At 34.4% G+C, this 19,991-nt stretch overlaps 2 protein-coding genes across 4 annotated transcripts in view; both read left to right on the top strand.

The window, feature by feature from the left end:
* LOC109362114 (UV-B-induced protein At3g17800, chloroplastic-like) lies at positions 2,538-5,243 on the top strand. Of its 3 annotated transcripts, XM_019607688.1 has the most exons (3): positions 2,542-2,573; positions 2,610-2,906; positions 4,247-5,243. In XM_019607688.1, exons 2-3 carry the CDS (start codon positions 2,611-2,613, stop codon positions 5,040-5,042), a joined length of 1,092 nt encoding a protein of 363 aa, XP_019463233.1. In that variant the 5' UTR covers positions 2,542-2,573; position 2,610; the 3' UTR covers positions 5,043-5,243. The 3 variants fall into 3 exon arrangements, with proteins under 3 accessions (XP_019463232.1, XP_019463231.1, XP_019463233.1); XM_019607687.1 differs by having other exon boundaries at positions 2,538-2,903; positions 4,244-5,243; XM_019607686.1 differs by having other exon boundaries at positions 2,538-2,906.
* LOC109362109 (transforming growth factor-beta receptor-associated protein 1) overlaps positions 7,448-19,991 on the top strand; it is a 20,226-nt gene continuing 7,682 nt past the window's right edge. The window contains exons 1-7 of the mRNA XM_019607680.1: positions 7,448-8,624; positions 10,296-10,571; positions 12,400-12,596; positions 13,400-13,541; positions 14,304-14,576; positions 14,660-14,732; positions 15,026-15,074. Of these exons, the coding sequence (XP_019463225.1) occupies positions 7,503-8,624; positions 10,296-10,571; positions 12,400-12,596; positions 13,400-13,541; positions 14,304-14,576; positions 14,660-14,732; positions 15,026-15,074 (2,132 nt within the window). The 5' untranslated portion in view covers positions 7,448-7,502. The remainder of the gene's footprint in view (positions 8,625-10,295; positions 10,572-12,399; positions 12,597-13,399; positions 13,542-14,303; positions 14,577-14,659; positions 14,733-15,025; positions 15,075-19,991) is intronic.

The following is a 19,991-nucleotide window of genomic DNA, read 5'->3' as shown; positions in this document are numbered from 1 at the left end:
CATATAAGGTGATCAAGTTAGTAATATATGTATTAATATTAGTTTATAATAAAAAATTTAGTTGGGGTGGGGTATATATCGTGTTTGAATCTCGTGCATGTCACACGAGTTGGATGTCGTGTTGTACGTCCATGACATTGTCATGGAAGTCGTGGACGGGGACCACGATTTTGGTCAACCTTGACATAATAAAGTGATCTTGTATTGTTGGTCCATAACTTTCCCAAAGTCGTGAACCTCATCCACATTTCCATTAAATTTGCACTAGTTCTGTAAATATTTTCAAACATACACCAAATATGTGATAGTGTAGTTTAACTACACTATTCACGTAAATTTTCCATATTGAATATTATGAATTTTTTAGAATTTTTAATACAAATCAAGTTAACCAATCTAACCATTGACCCACTAGTTAAACTAGTGACTCATTGACCCAATACCAATACTCTGACCGAGTTATTATCCGATCCAAGTTTAATAACACTACTTCTAATATCAAAAGTTCATTTTTTCTCCAATTTTATTGTGTTTGATGCTAATAATAAAACTATAAAAGAGACAAAGATTATGGTGAAGAAGATTAGTGGACTCATCTCAAGAAGATTAGTGACCACTTTTCTTATTAATATTTCCCAATATTTTAAGGAAAAAGTGTTGTTTTGACTTTTGAGTTAATGAATTAAAAGTGTCAATATTTTCCTGAAATTTTGAACAAGCAAGCTGGCAAATATAGTGCATTGTCTGTTTTAATAATAAATATATTATTTTCTTCCTACATTCTTTCCATTTTATATATCATACTAAAACAATTAAAAATCATGATATTTTATATTCTTTTTTTATTCTCAATCATTCTTTATACAATTTTTATACTAAACACAATGTAAAACTAAGAAGCGAAGTTAAGTGAATAAACCACAATGTTATTAATATTGTACCAATTATCATACCGATAAAATTATTTGAATGTTGATAGAGTAGTTTAATCAATAATTCACTAATTATAAGGTTTACTAGTTAACTTAACTTTTATATATATATATATATATATATATATATATTTATTTATTTATTAGGATTAACCTAACACGTATTTCTTAATACTTTTCATTTTTGACTAGTTTAATTATATAATTGATGTTATATCATAATAGTATAGAGAGTGATGTACCAATTTTTTAATTGAACCTATTAATGTGATATGGTTTTTATAACTGCGGAAAAAAGAGCCAATTTTAAATTCCACAATCAAATGATTTCCAAGTATATTATATATTATATGCAATCTTAATTATTATATGGTGTAGGACAATTCCAATAATCTAATAGAATGTAAATATTAATAGTGGATGAGTTTTATATATTGTTATTATTTTAGTCATGTTTAATTGTTATTCATCTTCAAAAAAAATAATGCAAATGAATGATAGATATGAGTAACAAATAAATGAATTTGGATTCCAATGGATAAATGGAAAGTCATACACTAATCCATATAAATCATTTTAAATTATCCAATTCATATCCAAATTTAATGATAGATTCAAATTCATCAATGATTCCATTTTCATAGAATTTAATTTTTTAATTGGAATTGAAAACATTTTAGAAAATAATAATTCTTTTTAAAACTATTATTCAATAAAACATTTTTAAAGCCACATTTTAAAAAATTACTTTTTAAAGTTACCTTTTGAAAAAATGTTTTAATTTTTTACTTATAGTTGTTTTTGAACTTTATTTTTTTTTTTTGCAATATCTACAAACATTCGACGTTTAAGGCTTATACGTATAAAGTTTTTAATAAGTATTTATATATATGATATACTTAAAATTAAACTTTTAAGATATAAACTTGAAATCATTAAATAGATTATCAATAATAAGAATTTAATTAACACATGATTGAAATAAAATGATTAAATAATATTTGGCAATAATAATAAGGAGTACTTTGTCTGCTACTTAACAATATTCCACAAATAAGTGTCCCACTACAACACTCACTTATCAACTACTATATCTTGATTCATGAATCACTGACCCTATCTTCTCAAAAGTCTTATAACCCTATCTAATCATACATTATAATAATATATAATATATATTTGGAGATGATCCACTTGTTCCGAGAATTCGTATCTTAGCGTAATATAATGATTGAGATCTACTAACTAATTTAAATCATATAAATTATTAAATTTTCATAGAATAAATGACTAAAATATGAAGTATGTATTTTTAACTTACTCTTGGGAGTCACAAGGTGGTCTGATTGTGAAGAGGGTGGTCGTAAGAAATGGAGTGCAGGAGGTTGTGGGTTCGAGTCCCACCATCAACAAAAAATGAGAGTTATAAGGTGTTTAAATAGTAGGATGTAAAAGGTTGAAGGTGGAGTCTCATCCATAATAAAATACTAACATACTAACAATACAATTTTGCTTACCAAATAACGTGGGGTACTTTCAACAACTAGCTAAATCATATATATATATATATATATATATATATTTCACTTCACTCCTTATGTACTTTATCCCAAACCAATACACCTATACTAAGAAACAAACCAAGTTTTTCATCATAATATTATCTATGGAAAATTGTATGTATCTTCATCATCATAATACCTTCACTTTTTTCCCACCCTCTAACTTTAGGACTGTCCCTAGAAGAAGGGCACAGAGTCCTAGAGTTGTATGTGAGTTCAGCAGTCTCAACTCTCCTCTTAAGACAAGGTCCATTGTTGGTAAGTCCCTAACATGTGTGATGCAGAACCATCCTCTATTGTTCCATGTTGCTGTTGAAAAAGAGCTTAAGCTTTTGGCTTATGATAGAGAAGCTGCTTTTTCTCACATGCACCAACTTTCTTCTTATTCTCATGATCAGACCTTACTTCACAGGTTCCTCACTTAGCCTTTCTTTTATTGGTCTACATGTTTTTTTGTCTCAAGAAGTGGACCACTATGTGTTATTGGGTCCGGCTCGTCTCCGATATAGGAGAGACTAGTACATAGTTTAGATCATAACACACGGTAAAAGTAAAATTTTAATGATTTAGATTTTAATTTATTTTTAAATTAAATAACTTCAAAAAACCCATCAGAATTGGAGAGGAATCTTATTCATATTATTGCTCCTAAAAAGTATTCAGTTATTAAATTTTTAACTTAAATAACAAGTAACACATAACACTAAGAATGATAATGTAAAAAGTGATGAACCCGATAACCATAAATATATTTGAGATAGATAGAAAAATTATAAATATGATCATGGCCGATCCTAATATTTTCTGGGTCTGGTGTGAAATAAAAATGGGAGACATTAATTTATGGAAACTTTTATGTTAAATTCTAAAATTTGAACAAAAAAAGATTTTATATAATAAAGTTGTGTAATACTTGCATGATATACCAAAATAAGAGTAGGAAAAAATGACTAAAATATTAAAGTCGTAATGTGAAATATAACAAAGTTATTATAGTATTTAATATGACATCATTCTCAAATAAGGGTAGCAAAAAATGCTCATTGACATTATGAGCATATTTATTGATAAGATTTTCATTATTTAAATTTTCATTTGATTGTTCAACATTATCCACACTCAGTTCCTTAGAATTATAATAACATATTTTCTTAAAAAATAATAATCAAGTGCCCCTGTGGTTTTAGAAGTTGGTCTATTGCTTCTTCTCTTTTTGATTTCTATTTCCACACAAGTATCTTTTAGGCAACATGATATGAAAAAAAAAAATTCTTATTTGCTGTAACTCATTCATGTACGGGTATATATCTGCTGTCCCACAAATTGTATCATTGCATTTACCAACATTTGTGTTTTTCAACTAATCATAGATTGATGGCACATACAGTGACACAACTTGTAGGATAGTAGATGTGCTCCCTTCATGTAGGTTGGTGACTTCACATCACCAATTACTCTTATTTTCTTTTTCTTTCTTTAACTAAAATTGTAGAGGAAAATTTGGTTTGTTACTTTTCGGGAATCAATTCACAAAAGAATCATTGAATTAATACGCAAGAACCAACTCACAAAAGAACCATGAATTGGTATACAAGAATCAATTCGCGGTTCTCGATCAAGCTGAGAGAATCGTGTTTCAATGGCTATAGCCTTCAATCAAATAAACAGTCGAGTTAAATGTTCGGCTTAAAATATTTGGTGATTGCATACTAATATTAGTAGATATTCATTGAAAACTTTTCTGAATGCTAGGAGAATTGCACAAGTAAAAGAGAATCAATGTCAAATTGCTGTAGAAGATGTTATGTATTTGCTGATTCTTAACAAGTTTTCTGAGATCAAGGTCCCAATGGTCCCAAAGATTTCAAGGTGCCTTTATAATGGAAGGCTAGAGATATTGCCTTCTAAAGATTGGGAACTAGAATCTATTCACAGCTTGGAAATTTTGGATATGATCAAAGAACATATAACTGATGTAACTGGCTTGAGAGCAAATTCTAGTGTAACTGAGAGTTGGGCAACAACCGAAGTTCGACAATTCTTACTCGGCCGAGTTTATGTTGCCTCCATATTATATGGCTACTTTTTGAAGTCAGTTTCGTTGAGGCATCACCTAGAACGGAACCTATCTTTGTCTAACCATGATCTTCCTCTCGGTCACAGGACTGCCCTTTCTTTTAACGATATGTGTCCTAATGGATTCAAAGATACTATCTTCGGCAGTTCGAGTACGATGCGATCAACAGGGCAAGGGTTGTTCAAGCAGGAAATGGAAATTGAAGATCTAAAATGTTATGCTATGAGATTTGACACTGGATCATTGCAGAAATGTGACAAATTTAGATCTAAAGAGGGTGTGAATTTAGTAGGGAGTTATAATTGTGCACTTTTTAACAATGTTGAATCTGGTTTAGTTGAGAATGATGATCTTATATTAACTTCATTTTCTAGTCTTAAGAGGCTAGTTTTGGAAGCTGTTGCTTTTGGAACTTTCCTATGGGAAACAGAAGATTACATTGACAATTTATATAAGCTTAAGGATAATTGAGCAGTGTAAAGAAACCATAGGTTGCTACAAAATCCTAAGTTTGGTGAATTTTCCTTGTATATATAGTGAGTTTAGTTTTTAGTTTTTAGATTTTGAGTGTTGGGTTATGTTTACTTTGTATAGTTCAGATTTTCTCTGCATGATGTATAGTTTTTTGTAATATGGTTTTGTGTAAGTTGATGGAGATCTTAAATTGTGCAATGTTTTCTTTGTACTTAATAGAAATTGAGCTTAAAAAATTAGACTCTGTGGGTTGGTAGGGATAAGCATGATCCGACTCATTCAATGATCTCTATTCAATTATGTAAAAAGTAATAACACCTCTTTGGTCGAAAATATTATTGATTATCTAATTTTTCATCATATATATATATATATAACTTTATATGTCAAATTCGATATCGATAGTAGTTTGTAATATTGAGAAGACTTTATTTAAAATGTATATTTATTATATTTAATCGGGTCTATAGTTAGGTCAGCCTGGTCATTCCATAAGTATATTTTGCCCCACTTTACACTTCAAGGAAGAGGTTTACACAGCATGTGACAGTGTGTGAAAAATAACAAAGTAGGAGAGGGTGAAATATGTTGAAAATGCTTCCTTCATTTGATTTTAAATCATATGCAGGACAATAGTGGATAAGGATCACCTATCCCATAATTTTCCTCTCCTGATGTATCAAACCAATTAAACTTTATGAAATAATATTAAAATATTAATTTTTGTTTTTATAATTTTTCTTTTTAAATAAATGGAACTTTCCCATTAACTTGGGAAACCAAGTGAGACATGAATGAGAACATGTGATCCTCATCCGACAATAATACAACCATAAAAAACGAAAAGCTTAAGGTTGTTAAGTCATAAATTGAACGATATCGTAATACTCTATTATATGATTTAAGATTAATAGACACTCGACATCGACTAGTAACTTCTACATTGCATATGAAGTGACATTGCTTCAAAGCATACATGAAACTTGGTTTACACTATACATTTAAGAATATATTATTTGTTAAACAATCCTTGCAAGTTTTCTAAGATAACGTGTAGTAAGTAACAACTAATGCATAAGCTTGTACTTATAAAACTCTCAAATGAACAAGCTTCAATGTTTTAAATGCTATGTAAAATATTCATAGAAACTTACTTTGAAACCCTTAAATTCTCTTAAACCTTTGCTTTTCCCTTCTTTGCCAAGTCTTTCATTCCAATGTTAGTTCTTCTTATGAGACTAATCATATTGATTATAGCAACATTATCGACTTTGTTAACTCGTTTAATCTTAACATCGATTATTTGTGCTGTTATGTTGTTAATTCAAGCCATCAAAGTACCTAGTGAAGCCATTCATGAAGGATTTCGACAAGTCGCCGAGGCCATTATGGCATGTTTAGAGCTTATTTTTCAGCTAATGATTGAAGCAATAACTATGCTATTAACTTCAGTGTTTGATCTTCTTAGAGACAACATTAGAGGAATGGTTGAGTCTATGTTTGAAGGTGTTGTTGAGAAATTTAAGAGTTCAATTGAAGAGAGTAGTTTGAAAGATGAACTCTTAGATATGGTATCAAAGATTGTAAGTGAAACATGGAACAATTAGGAGAATGTCATAGGTTAATGTAACATAGAATGCTTGAGTTAAATGCTTCTTTGATTTAATTTGTTTACTTACAATCATTTACATTTTTACTTAGAGTTGCATTAGGAAAAATAGTTAGTTTAAAGATATCTCTCATCATTAATCAAAAATAAAAATATCTTTATATTTTTTAATGTATATTTATCTAGTTTTTTCTATTTTCTTTTTAAGTCGAATCAATGTTATTGGGCCTTAATGAATATTAGTTTTAGTTCAAAAAGTTAGAAAATAACTCATAACATTTGTTATATAATCTATCTGATAAGTAAGAAATTAATCCTAACATGAACTAATCAAAATTTTGAGAGAGATATTGATATCATGCATAATACATAACATTGAGAGAGATATAGCTATCACAAAAATGAAAGAGATATCACACAATTATCAAAAAAGAGGATAACACATTCTATTATTAAATTAATATACATATCTATTTAACTAAAATCTTATGTGTTTCATGTAATTAAAAATATTAAATATATTTTCCAATGTCAACATATTGCAACTCATAATATACGGGTATAATACTAGTTTACTATAAAAATAAATATATTTCTACACAATTGAAAAAAACATGTATAAAAAAGTCAACAATAAGCAAGAGTTGGTTTTAACCCACTCAAATATTGATTAAATCTAATTTTTGAACTCAACTTTAAATCCGATAACCAAATGCAAGTCCAACTAAGATCGGGCCGAACCGAATAAGCAGGAGTAAAGCATTGATCATCAATATAGGAGGAGTAAGAGTTGAGAAATAGTCGAATAGAAAAGAGTGATGATAGTGTGAAAATCAGAAGGAAGCATAATGAACAACCGCACCGTATTGGAACCACTCTCACACTTCGATCTCACAACTCATTCTCGAGTTTCTTCAATTCGATCACTCGTTATCGCTACTTTCAATTCCATCACTTTCTTCTACGTTGGTACTCATTCTGGAACCCTCTTTTCACTCTCCACAACAAAAAACACCGATCTTAATCAAAACGACACTGATTCTCTCCCTAAGTTGTCGTTTATTAGAAGTGTATCTGTTTCCACTGATTCACCTGTTGAATCGATCATTGTTCTCAAGGAACTTGGAAAAGTGTTGTTGCTCTCTGATGGGTCTTTGTTTTTGGTTGATTTTCAGCTTCAAAATCGACCCACTAAGTTGAATTTCCCAAAGAATGTTTCTTTGATCACTAGGAGAGTTAGAATTTGGAGTAGTGAGTTTGATAAAGAGGGTTCGGGTTCGGGTTCGGGTTCGGGTTTGATTGGAGACACTCGTAGCACTAGTCAACGGTTTTTGAAGAAATTGGGAGGTGGGGTTAGAACAAATGGGTTCAAAACGAGAGAGGGTGGTGAAGTTCAAAGTGAGGGTAATTGTGTCTTTGCAGTTGTTGTTGGGAAAAGGTTGATGCTTGTTGAGCTTGTTTTAGGGAAGAATAAAAGTGATAAGGATGATGGTGGTGGGGTTTTGTTGGTTTTGAAAGAGATTCAGTTTGTTGATGGGGTAATTAGTACTATGGTGTGGTTTGATGATTCAATTATCGTTGGGACGGTTAACGGTTACAGCTTGATTTCGTGTGTTAGTGGGCAGAGCGGGGTTATATTTTCGTTGCCCGATGTTTCCAGGCCGCCACGGTTAAAGTTGTTGCAGAATGAGCAGAGGGTGCTGTTGTTGGTGGACAATGTGGGGATTATTGTGGATGCACTTGGGCAGCCGGTGGGTGGTAGTCTTGTGTTCCGCCACGGATTGGATTCTGTTGGAGAGATTTCTTCCTATGTGGTTATTGTGAGTGATGGAAAGGTTGAGTTGTATCATAAGAAATCCGGTAGTTGTGTTCAGGTGTTACCGTTTGGCGGGGAGGGAATTGGACCATGTATTGTTGCTACTGAGGAAGATAAGAGTGGGAAGCTTGTTGCTGTTGCAACCGCTACCAAGGTATGTTTAAGCGTGAATCTGATCACATTAAGATCTTCATTCATACTATACTTTTATTTTCGTTTCTAAATGTGTATTCGAATCTTAGTTTAAGATGTAAGCTTCAATGGCTGCTTAGCTAGTTGCTTGGTTTCTTGGCATATATAAAATTAGGGTCCTTGGGTTTATGGATTGTTGAGATACACTAGATAAAGACCAGGTCATGATAACAACAAATTCCTCTAATGATACCACAACCATGTGGTCCATGTCCAACGAAAAACAATTGATGGTTGCAAAACCATAATAAAATTTATATTTTTCTAGTCATTCATTAAGATAGAGCATTATGACATCGTTCGATCCATGTAGCCGACCCCACCTAGTGGGATAAAGGCTTGATTGTTGTTAACATATCATATATATCACATAAACAGTTAAGACCAATTAGGAGCAATTTGAGGATTTATTCTTTTATTAGATTAGGATGGTGGATCATTGAAATTAATCCTATTTGTATAGTGAGTCTTCTGTGATCAGTTGAAGACGCCCAATTCAGCCTGTTGCCCTTATGATCAAGTAGATATAACAAAGTGAGGCCCAACTTAGGCTTTGGGAGCATTGGTGTGATTTTTTGGATTTTTACTTTGAAATCAATGGACATTTGCTTATTTTTGAGTATCCACTGAACCTTGAGGTTGGCCAAATAATGTAAATAAAAGGCTTGAGGCTTGACTTAACTCAAGGGGTTAGAAAAAGGTCTGACTTATTTGAAATTCATTGAGGCCATTTCTGATCTGGAGGGTGTGAATGTAGTTAGTAAAAATTTGACAGCTTTAGTTACTTCAGTGACTTGTCAAATTCTCATAGTCCCATTTCTTTGTCCTGTTGACACACAATGGTTTGTAAGAATTCTAAGTGGTTAGATTGTTGAAAGGTGCATTTTTCTGTTTGGGTGGTCGGATTACTCTTTTAGTTTGGCTAGAATCCCTTTATACTTTCTTCTCCTTTTTCATATTTATGTGGTTCTGGCTCAGAAAATAGAGTTATAGGGGATTCCCTTTGGTCGGTGCTGGTAGATTCTAGTTGAGACCACCATTGTTTTAAATTGCACTTTGCAACCACAATATTGTGGGTTGAGGAGTCTCCGCAACGACATCACGAGCACAATCGCGGCTGCATTTTCCTGCAATTTTCTGCACTTGTGGTAAACGCAATGTAACCACGACTGCACTTTAAAACAATGGAGACCACCTTGTTAGTTGGGAGGCTTATTGTAGACTAAAGAAGGATGAGTAGTGGTTGGGTGTCAGGTATTTGGTACACAAGAAAAAGGATGGCTTTGGCGTTTTCCTATACTACCTTCTTTTTTATGGCATCAAGTCATTTGAAGTAAGTATGCTTTACATTCTAATGGCCAGGACACCAATTCCAAGAGTAGAATCACTCATGCTAGTCCTTGGAAATATATTTCTCAATGTTTACTTGTTTTAGTTCTCTCTTGTCTTTGTCTTTGGGTCACGACTCATTAAACTTTTGGGAAGATATTTTGGTTGGTATTTTCCTCTTTCTGAGACTTTTCGACAAATATTTTGCCAATTTTCTTTTGATAATGCCATTGTTTATCTAAGCTCTCATATTCCTAAGTCATTGAAGAATTTCAATAATCTGTTTTTGAATATATATATCTAGGTAGTGTGCTATCAGAAATTACGTTCTGAAGAACAAATAAAAGACCTTCTGAGGAAGAAGAATTACAAGGGAGCCATATCCTTGGTAGAGGAGCTTGAGTCAGAAGGTGAAATGTCAAATGATTTGCTCTCATTTGTGCATGCTCAAGTGGGGTTCCTCTTGCTTTTTGACTTGCATTTTGAAGAAGCAGTGGACCACTTTTTGCTTTCTGACACAATGCAGCCTTCTGAAGTATTCCCATTCATAATGCGTGATCCAAACCGATGGTCCTTGCTGGTACACTTATTCTTGTATCCCTATTTATATATTACTTCGATAAATCTTGTTGCTGGTATGTTCTTAGTGTCTGGCCAATGTGCTAAGCCACCTGAAATAAGACTTTTGGAATGTGAAAACATTCTCCATATTGTATGAATATAAATTGTTTTATCTCTTTGAAAGTTATCATGACATGTAAATTTGGTAGAAGATATGTATCTTTGATGAATTGATATTTAATATCTTGGTCACGTGCCAAGTCTTCTCTTACTCCGAAGTCAGAACTGGGCAGAAAATATATTGCCAAATTTTATCCACATTTATTGAACACACCTTGGGATCTATCACATTTGTAAAAACCAAATGCGAATTGTTTCAGTGACTAACAAATCCTACCTATATTTTGTGTGAGGCTTCTATAATGTGATTAGGAAATAAAATGAAAACAATTATTTTGTATGGTTGCATATTTGAAAGTTATGTTTTTAATAATTTTGACACATGATTCATTACATTTGCCTCCATATTCAGATCTTATTACTAGTTCACTTCAAGTTAGTTAGTATTGTGAATCGTACATGAATCGCTAGACATATTTTCTGAATCATGAGTCATCTTGTATTGTGAATCATAAGATTCATGATCATTAATTAAACATGCTAAAATAATTCATAACATAAGCCATAACACTCATAACGACAAAAATACCATATGAAATAGCACAAATTCAAGTCATAAGGGTCATACTTATCATAATCCATAAGTCATAATGGCAAAATAACTAAAGTAATTGATAATCTATGGACATATATAATGTGATGAAGATATAATGGGGACAATATGATAGGTTTATGAAGGTTTATATAAGAGAGAAGTGGCACAAGCAGGTAGGCCATGCCACAGGGGATTGTAACTGAATGTAAAAGTTTAACTAACTGCTGAGAGTAGTTAGACAGATATAAATAGGGCAATAGCATAGAAATTAGTCGTTGAGAAATTTAGAAGGAAACTGGGAGAGAGAGAATCCAGGTTCTCTCGAATAGCCTGGGAATATATTGTACTTAGGTTTGGGCCCCTAAATGGCAGACGACCAATCTGATATCAGTGTTTTTAAACCGGAAGTATTAGTGTTTTTAAATGTCTAGATTTCAATTTTACTGAATAGTAAAGTAAAATACTAGGTTTTAATTCAGTCTTAGTAGCAATGTGTTTGAGCATTCCAGAGTATGATAAGCAACTATGTTGTGAATAGATTGGTATTCTTTATTTTTACTATTTGGATAATATATTCATTCTATGTTCATATACATGACAAAATATACAACCTTATCATGCTTTCTTCACTGAAGAACATTAAGCCTAGCTATTCATATTTGTTTTTGAAAAAATGCCACGTGATGGTGCAACATGCAAATGAGTTGGTATTCTGTGATCTCGTTTAATCTCTTAGTACATAATATGAAAGGGGCCTCTGTGCAGCATGCAAATTGATTTTTTAATTCATGGGATATTAGATTCAAAAGGGGCCCCTGTGCACAAGGCTTTGGGGGAAGGTCGATGTACCTAGCCTCACCCCTTCAAACAAAGGATATTTCTAGGATTTGAACGTGACCGCTAGGTCACAAGGCACAACCTTACCCTTGCGCCAAGTCTCCCCATCTTCTTTGGGCTATAATATATGCTTAACAAATACCAACTTTGGATGCAGGGTTAAGTACTAATTTTTCTGTTAGGTTTTATGCTATGTTGTGAAATGCTGTACTTGTCCTTAATACTTGTTAAATTTCAAATGTTTAAAGGTTGTGCTTTGTGAATGTGGTACAGAGGTTCATACTGCCTTTTGTAGGTTCCTAGGAATCGGTATTGGGGTTTGCATCCTCCGCCTGCCCCTCTTGAAGATGTAGTAGATGATGGCTTGATGACAATCCAGAGAGCTTCTTTCCTGAGGAAAGCGGGTGTAGAAACAATAGTAGATAATGATCTTTTTCTGAATCCACCAAATAGAGGTGATTTGTTGGAGTTAGCAATCAAGAACATTAGCAGGTTTTAATTCCTTTCAGTTGTTATTCTTTTCAATTTTTCGGTCATGTTGCTGTTGATGCTGAGGTCACACAAACACCAATAAAAACTTCAACAACCTGTCCTTGGGGCTTTTCTTTTGGGCAGATCATAAAGATATGTTCGGGTAGAGGAAGAGAGATGTATTTGAAATATTTAGGTTTCAATCAATATTTTTATAGATGGACCGAATGGCATCAGAAAAGCCTGGCCGAAAGGCAAACCAGAAAATGTTCTGGTTCTGGTTCTGGTTCAACCGGTCATATATAAAAACATACACATTTGTTAGAAGTGTGACTGTGTTGCAAATTCTCATTATAGGAAAAGAAGAACATTAAAAATTTGGAACACGAAACCAACAACTTAATAAATATATCTACTTAAACAATTACAACCAGCATCTGATCTATAATAGAGTTGTTCTTTACCTTGGCACAAAATGCAGTTTGATTTTCATTTGTTGCATTTTGAGAGCAATAACAAATTTTAAAAAAGTGAGCCAAACCTTGGTCAGATGATCAGGTCATGTGCTGGTGTGTTTTAAAGTGGCCAGACCGGGTTATGACTGGTTCGACATGGATTGACTGTGAAAACGGTTAAATGACTAAACCAGAACTAGAAAGGAGTCTGGTTCATGGTTTAACCGGTCCAGTCCAGTTTTAACGACATTGGTTTCATTCTAGTATCATTGTAGTGTGACAAATTAATGATTCACATGAAAGATTTCATAAATTATGCCTTTAGGCTTATTTTCATATTCACCTTTTTTATATGAATAATATGTACAGGTATTTGGAGGCATGTAGAGAAAAAGACTTAACACAATCAGTCAGGGAGGGAGTTGACACTCTGTTAATGCATCTCTATAGAGCTTTAAATCGTGTTGAGGACATGGAGAGGCTGGCATCTTCTACGAACTGGTGTGTAGTGGTATGTGCAGATTGCTAGTTGTTTTGCTATGGGCAAATTATGTATGTTGTGTTTATATAAGTTTATCGATGTTATATATACAATTCTTCGATTGAAGAGTGTTAGAATGCATGAAAGTATCTTAGAATATCTAAAATTATCTTGTAGAGAATATCTAGAGATGCTTAGATTTAGAAATAATATCTCATATTATAATGATTATATCTTATGTTTGTTTAGAGCATCTTAGAATTGAGATTACTTTATTTTATATGTTATGAAGTTTTCCATATTTAATCAGAAGTCTAGTATTAATATAAATAGGGGTTAGTGTTATGTCTTTTGTATTACATTATAATCACATCATCATTCACAATAGTATCAATACAATTTACTATTTTGAGCATTCCTTTTTCTCCCTCCATACCTAAACCCTATAATTTCAACATAGATTTCAGTACAACATTTTCAAAATTTGGACAGTAAGGTATGCAGTAGGAACTTGACATTTGATAAGAAGATTTGAGAAATTGTTTCTTGTTCCTGGTATGGCCTTATTCAAGGCTCTTCAACAATAGAATATTGTTGAGCAAGCAAATTGAAAGTGAGAAAATAAAGCCTACTTCGAATGTCAAAAAGAGTTAACAGTATATGGGAAAGAAGGTCCCTTGTCTAAACACATGCTGCCCTTTAAATGAAGACTTAGGTTGCATTGCTTGATATAATGGTAATTGCCTGGGGAAGGCCTGAAAGATGACCTTATGAAATGCGTCTCATATGCAGGAGGAGTTAGAACAAATGTTAGAGGAGTCTGGGCACCTACGAACACTTGCCTTCCTATGTACAAGTAAAGGAATGAGCTCAAAAGCCGTGTCTATTTGGCGCATCCTCGCAAGAAGCTATTCATCTGGCCTCTGGAAAGACATTGCTTCAGATAATAATATACTGGACAGTGGGGAAAACCTCATTTCTGGCAAGGCAATAGCTGCAGCCGAAGCTTCAAAAATTCTTGAGGATTCATCTGACCAAGATTTGATTTTACAACATCTAGGATGGGTATGATTGATTAATTTTTTTCTTCTTAATGCAATTAGAATGTGCTCAACTTCATAATTTATCCTCTGAATTTATCGTTTCAGATTGCAGATATCAGCCAGGTTCTTGCAGTCAAAGTTTTAACTTCAGACAAACGAGAGATCCAGCTGTCTCCTGGTTGGGCTTGATTCTTAAGAATGGTTGCAGTCATGATTTCCATAATTGTTACATCTTGAGTCCTTGTTTATCATATAACATGATTCATCCAATGGATTACCTGCTTTTATAATCTATATCGTGCAATGGAAATTTTGAATCTATTGTTAAAAGTTTCCTAGTTTGAGGCTCACTCTATGATGGTGCACTTTGCTAAAGGATTCTCAAAATTCATATCATCATGTTTTTGTTTCTCCGAATTTATTGTATTTTCAATATTCTTAGTAATATGTTACTTCATTTCTTTATTGCAGATGAAGTTGTTACAGCTATTGATCCACAGAAGGTAGAAATCTTACAAAGGTATGCCATTGTGTTATCTGTTGGAGTATGTTCATATGTTTCAAATTGATGATGACTCTTTTATTGCAGTTTCACTACTTATATATTTTTTGCTGAGGATATGTTAAACGTTGTTGCTGTTATTAGTGTTAGGAAGTGTTAGAACTAGTTATATTCTTATATAATATGCTTGTATTTACTAGAATGTTAGCATAGATAGGTGTATTATTTTAATTTTATCATTAGCACATCCCATTTCTGCACATTGTCATAATCTCTTTTGCATTTTTGCTATTACTTCAACATGTAAAAGAATTAAAAAACAGAAAACATAAAGGAGAAAGGTAATGAGAGAAACTGAATGTTTATGATTTTATTTCTTGAATGAATATGAACAAGCTATCCCCTTTATATAATCCAGGGGAAGCATTACAAGAGAGAAATAGAATGGGAAGTTACGTGAACAACAAGTAACTTCCCCTAACTAACTAACTAACTGTTTCTGTCAACACAGAAATAGAACAACAATCAAATAAAACTGATTCAGTAACAACCATACTGAATCAGTCCATAAACCAAGACTTTAAGTCTTACACTCTAATATACCCCCCTGAAACCTAGGGTGACTGATTAGAGAATCTAAATCAGTGACTTTAAGTTGTTTCCTTAACAATAAAAACCTTGCAGTGGCCAAAGGCTTTGTAAGGACATCTGCTGTTTGAAACTCAGATGGAACATGTTTAACTAGGAGAGTTTTGGCATGAATTTTGTCTCTCACAAAGAAGAGATCAAGCTCTATGTGCTTGGTTCTGCTGTGAAGAACAGGATTATGTGCCATTGCTACTGTACTTAGGTTATCACACAAAACCAGAGGAGTTTGATGAGGAATTTTGAGTCCAGAAAGAAGGGACTCAACCCAAATCATCTCCTGAGCAGCTAGGGCAAGGCTCCTGTACTCAGCTTCTGTGCTGGATCTGGACACTGTCTGTTGCTTTTTAGACCACCATGTAATGACATTAGGACCCATAAAAAGACAAGCCCCTGAGATGGACTTCCTATCATCAGGATCAGAGGCCCAATCAGCATCACATAGGCAAGTGAGAGTAATAGGAACAGAGGAAACAGTGGATGCTGTCTTGAGATGAATGCCATAGGTAATTGTCCCTTTGATATACCTAAGTATCCTCTTAACTGCCACCCAATGCTGATCCAGAGGATTACTCATAAATTGGCAAACTTTGTTAACACAAAAGGCCAAATCAGGTCTAGTTATGGTGGCATACTGAAGAGCACCAACAACTGACCTAAACAGTGAGGGATTTTCAAAGGCTTCTGTTCCAGTTTTAGAGAGTTTGCAAGTACTGGACATAGGATTAGCACTAGGTTTGGCACTGTCCATGTGAGCTTTGAGGAGCAAATCCTTGACATACTTGCTTTGAGAGAGAAAGAGAGAACCATCTGAAAGATGTTTGACCTCAATGCCTAAAAAATAATCCAATTTGCCTAGATTTTTGAGAGCAAAACTAGAACTGAGTTTGTTGATCAAGTGAGAGACTTCTGAACCAGAGGATCCAGTGATGATGATATCATCCACATATACCAAAACAAACAATTTTCGAGAACCAGAAATGAACAAAGAGTTGTCACATCTGCTGATTGTAAAACCTAGTTGTACAAGAGTTCCTTTAAGTTTTTCAAACCACTGCCTAGGAGCTTGTTTGAGCCCATATAAGGCTTTGTGTAGCTTGCATACAGTAGTTTTATCTCCAACATGAAATCCAGAAGGCTGGATCATATAGACTTCTTCATTTAACACTCCATTTAGAAAAGCATTGTTTATGTCTAGTTGCTGTATAGCCCAACCATAGGTGACTGCCAAAGTGAGCACAATTCTGATAGTAACAGGTTTGATTACAGGGGAAAAAGTTTCTGTGTAATCAATCCCTGGTTGCTGATGATACCCTTTTGTAACCAACCTGGCTTTAAATCTGTTTACAGAGCCATCAGGGTTCTCTTTTACTCTGAAAATCCACTTACACCCAATTGCCTTCTTATTAGGAGGAAGAGGAACTAAGGACCAAGTTCCTAACTTGAGTAGAGCATCATATTCTTCTTGCATGGAATTTTTCCAAACAGGACTAAGAAGAGCTTCTTTTGCAGTAGAAGGTTCTGTATGAGCAAGAAACAAACTGGCTAGACTAGGTAAAACAGATTTATGTATGCCTGACTTTGACCTAGTGACCATAGGGTGAGTGGAAGAGGGAACAGTAGGTAATGGATGGGATGAAGAAGTTGGACTTTGTAAGGGTATTGAGGAATTTGACTCATATGTTGGAGAACTAGGCAGGGAGTTAACTGAACCAGGGGAAGCCATATCTGGTCTTTGGTCATTGAGAGGAGGACTGGACATACTTGAGGATTGACCACTAGTGTTGTGTGTTATACTAGGACAGAGAGGAGGGGAACTAGGAAAGGAACCAATGATCTTAGAGGGAACAGAGACAAGGTTGGAGGAATTGGGAGAAGATTGGTATGTAGAACTTGACTTTTGGAATGGAAAGGCATTTTCGTTAAAGGTGACATCCTTAGAGACATATATCCTACCTTCCTTGGACATGCATTTATAACCTTTGTGAGTAGAGGAGTATCCTAAAAAGGTGCACTCGGTGGACCTATACTGCATTTTGTGAGTGTTGTAGGGTCTTAGTAAGGGAAAACAGGCACACCCAAATACTCTCAGACTACTGTAATCAGGCACTTTGTCATTCAATAGAAAGAAAGGGGATTTATTATGTAAGGTGGGGGAAGGAAGTCTGTTGATTAAGAAAACAGCAGTGGTGAAGGCATATTCCCAGAGATTTAAAGGTAGACTAGCATGAGCTAGTAGGGTTAGGCCAGTTTCAACTATATGTCTATGTTTCCTTTCAACAGTGCCTTGTTGATGATGTGTATGAGGGCAAGAGAGTCTGTGGTTTATGCCTAATGAGGTTAAAAAGGAAGTAAATGGCATGAACTCACTCCCCCAATCAGTTTGGACAGCTTTAATGATGGTATTAAACTGAGTTTTGACAAGTTGGACAAAGTGCTTAAAAATAGTGAAGGTGTCTGATTTTTGTTTGAGTAAATAGATCCAAGTGTATTTGGTTTTAGCATCAACAATGGAGAGGTAATATTTAAACCCTGACTCAGATAAAACAGGGGCAGGGCCCCACAAATCTAGATAAAGAAGATCAAAGGATTTGGAATATACACTAGTGGATTTAGGAGCATGAATTCTATGAGACTTCCCATAACAACAAGCATTGCAGAAATCAAAGACTGTTTTATTAGAATGAGGGAGGTTACATTGAGACATTACTGTGTTTACAATGGTAGAATGAACATGACCTAATCTATAATGCCAAAGAGAATATGCAGAATTGTTGTTGACACTGGAACTGGTTAGGGCAGCAGAGTAGGGCTTGGACTTTGATGTAGAACCAGAAGTGCAGTGAGTGGACTTCTTGGAGAGTAGACTAGGAAAAGCATACAACCCTTCTGTGGTGAGAGACCCTTTAAGGAGAATAGTGTTAGAATCCTGAGATTTGACAAAACATTCATTAGGATGAAACTCAAAGAAACAATTATTATCCTTGGCAAATTGTGAAACACTTATCAGGTTTTTGGTAATAGATGGAACAAGAAGTAAATTGTTAAGAGAAAGAGATATATGAGGACTAAAGGGAGAGGGAAAAGAAGTATGGCCTGCATAAGAAATAGAAGCCTTAGTACCATTACCCATATAGAGATGCTCTGGACCAAACTGCTCAGTTGGCTCATGAAGAAATGCTGGATCTGAGGTAATGTGGTTGGTTGCACCAGAATCAGGGAACCAAATGGAGTTCTTTGGGTCAGTACCTCCAGTACTGACATTCATAGCATAGGGGTGTGATCCAGTAAAGGCTTGAGGCTGAGCATGAGAGATATGAGGTCTGGTGCCATAGAGGGAAGTTGGAGGTGGTGCAGCAGAGTTGTGATCATAATAGGTGTTATAGTTGGGGTATTGTTGCATAGGTCTGGTGGTGTGATGGGGATAGAAAGAATCTGGCCTTTGTCCTTTGGATGTCATGGGATGAGCAGGGTTAGGATATGTTTGAGGATGAGAAGAGAAGTGGTTATTGTTGTGTGACTGTGATGTATAGTAGGGAAAGTTGGAATCTTGTTGGGCATAGTAACACCATTCAAGGTCATGGCCAGGACGATTGCAGTAGGAACAGAAATAGTGGTTACCAGAACGACCTGTAGTTTTTCCTCCCCTGAATGGTCTTCCCCCTCTTCTTCCAAACCTCCCCCCTCTTGAACCAATAGGATAGTTGTCATATCTGTGGCTAGGAGCAAAAGGATAAGTGTCATACCTAGGTTGAGATGATTTGGGATGAAACTGGCTAGAATTATTCACTGAAGAAGGCGACTGAGTTGGAGAAGGAGCAGAAGCAACATTGGCTGAGAGAGCATCTGAGACAGCCTTGTGTCTATTTTTGATGAGTCTGAATTCAAAGGTTAAAAGAAACTGCTCAAGGTCATTTATTGAGGGCGGTTCAATTTGGCTTTCAATTGCCGTAATGACAGATTGGAATTCCTCCCCAAGACCATCTAGAATGCAGTCAACATGCTCAGCAATGGAGATAGGAGGGCCTATTGAAGCAAGAGAATCAGTAATGATTTTAACCTTAGAAAAATATTCAGAGATAGAGGCAGATCCTTGGGAGATGGTGCGAAGTTGGGCTCTGAGTTGTCTACTTCTAGCCTTGGTATGGGCATTGCAACAAGCTTTGAGTTCTTCCCATAATTGGTAAGATGAGGTGCAACCAAGAACTCTTGGTTGTAATGACTCAGAAATTGAGTTGAGGATCCAGGAAAAAACTGTTTGATCTTGTTCTTCCCAGCTAAGAAAGGTAG

The sequence above is a fragment of the Lupinus angustifolius genome, chromosome LG12 (genome assembly GCF_001865875.1).
Source record: "Lupinus angustifolius cultivar Tanjil chromosome LG12, LupAngTanjil_v1.0, whole genome shotgun sequence".
In the NCBI taxonomy this organism is placed as follows: Eukaryota; Viridiplantae; Streptophyta; class Magnoliopsida; order Fabales; family Fabaceae; genus Lupinus; species Lupinus angustifolius.
The sequence above is the reverse complement of the archived record's forward strand: the minus strand, read 5'-3'. Positions and strand labels throughout refer to the sequence as shown.

Bases quoted from the DNA above. Each gene is read 5' to 3' on its own strand.
- LOC109362114 (XM_019607687.1), top strand. From the start codon at position 2,599: ATGGAAAATTGTATGTATCTTCATCATCATAATACCTTCACTTTTTTC. The intron at 2,904-4,243 runs CAGGTTCCTCAC...TTTTCTGAATGC, and splicing joins CATGATCAGACCTTACTTCA to TAGGAGAATTGCACAAGTAA.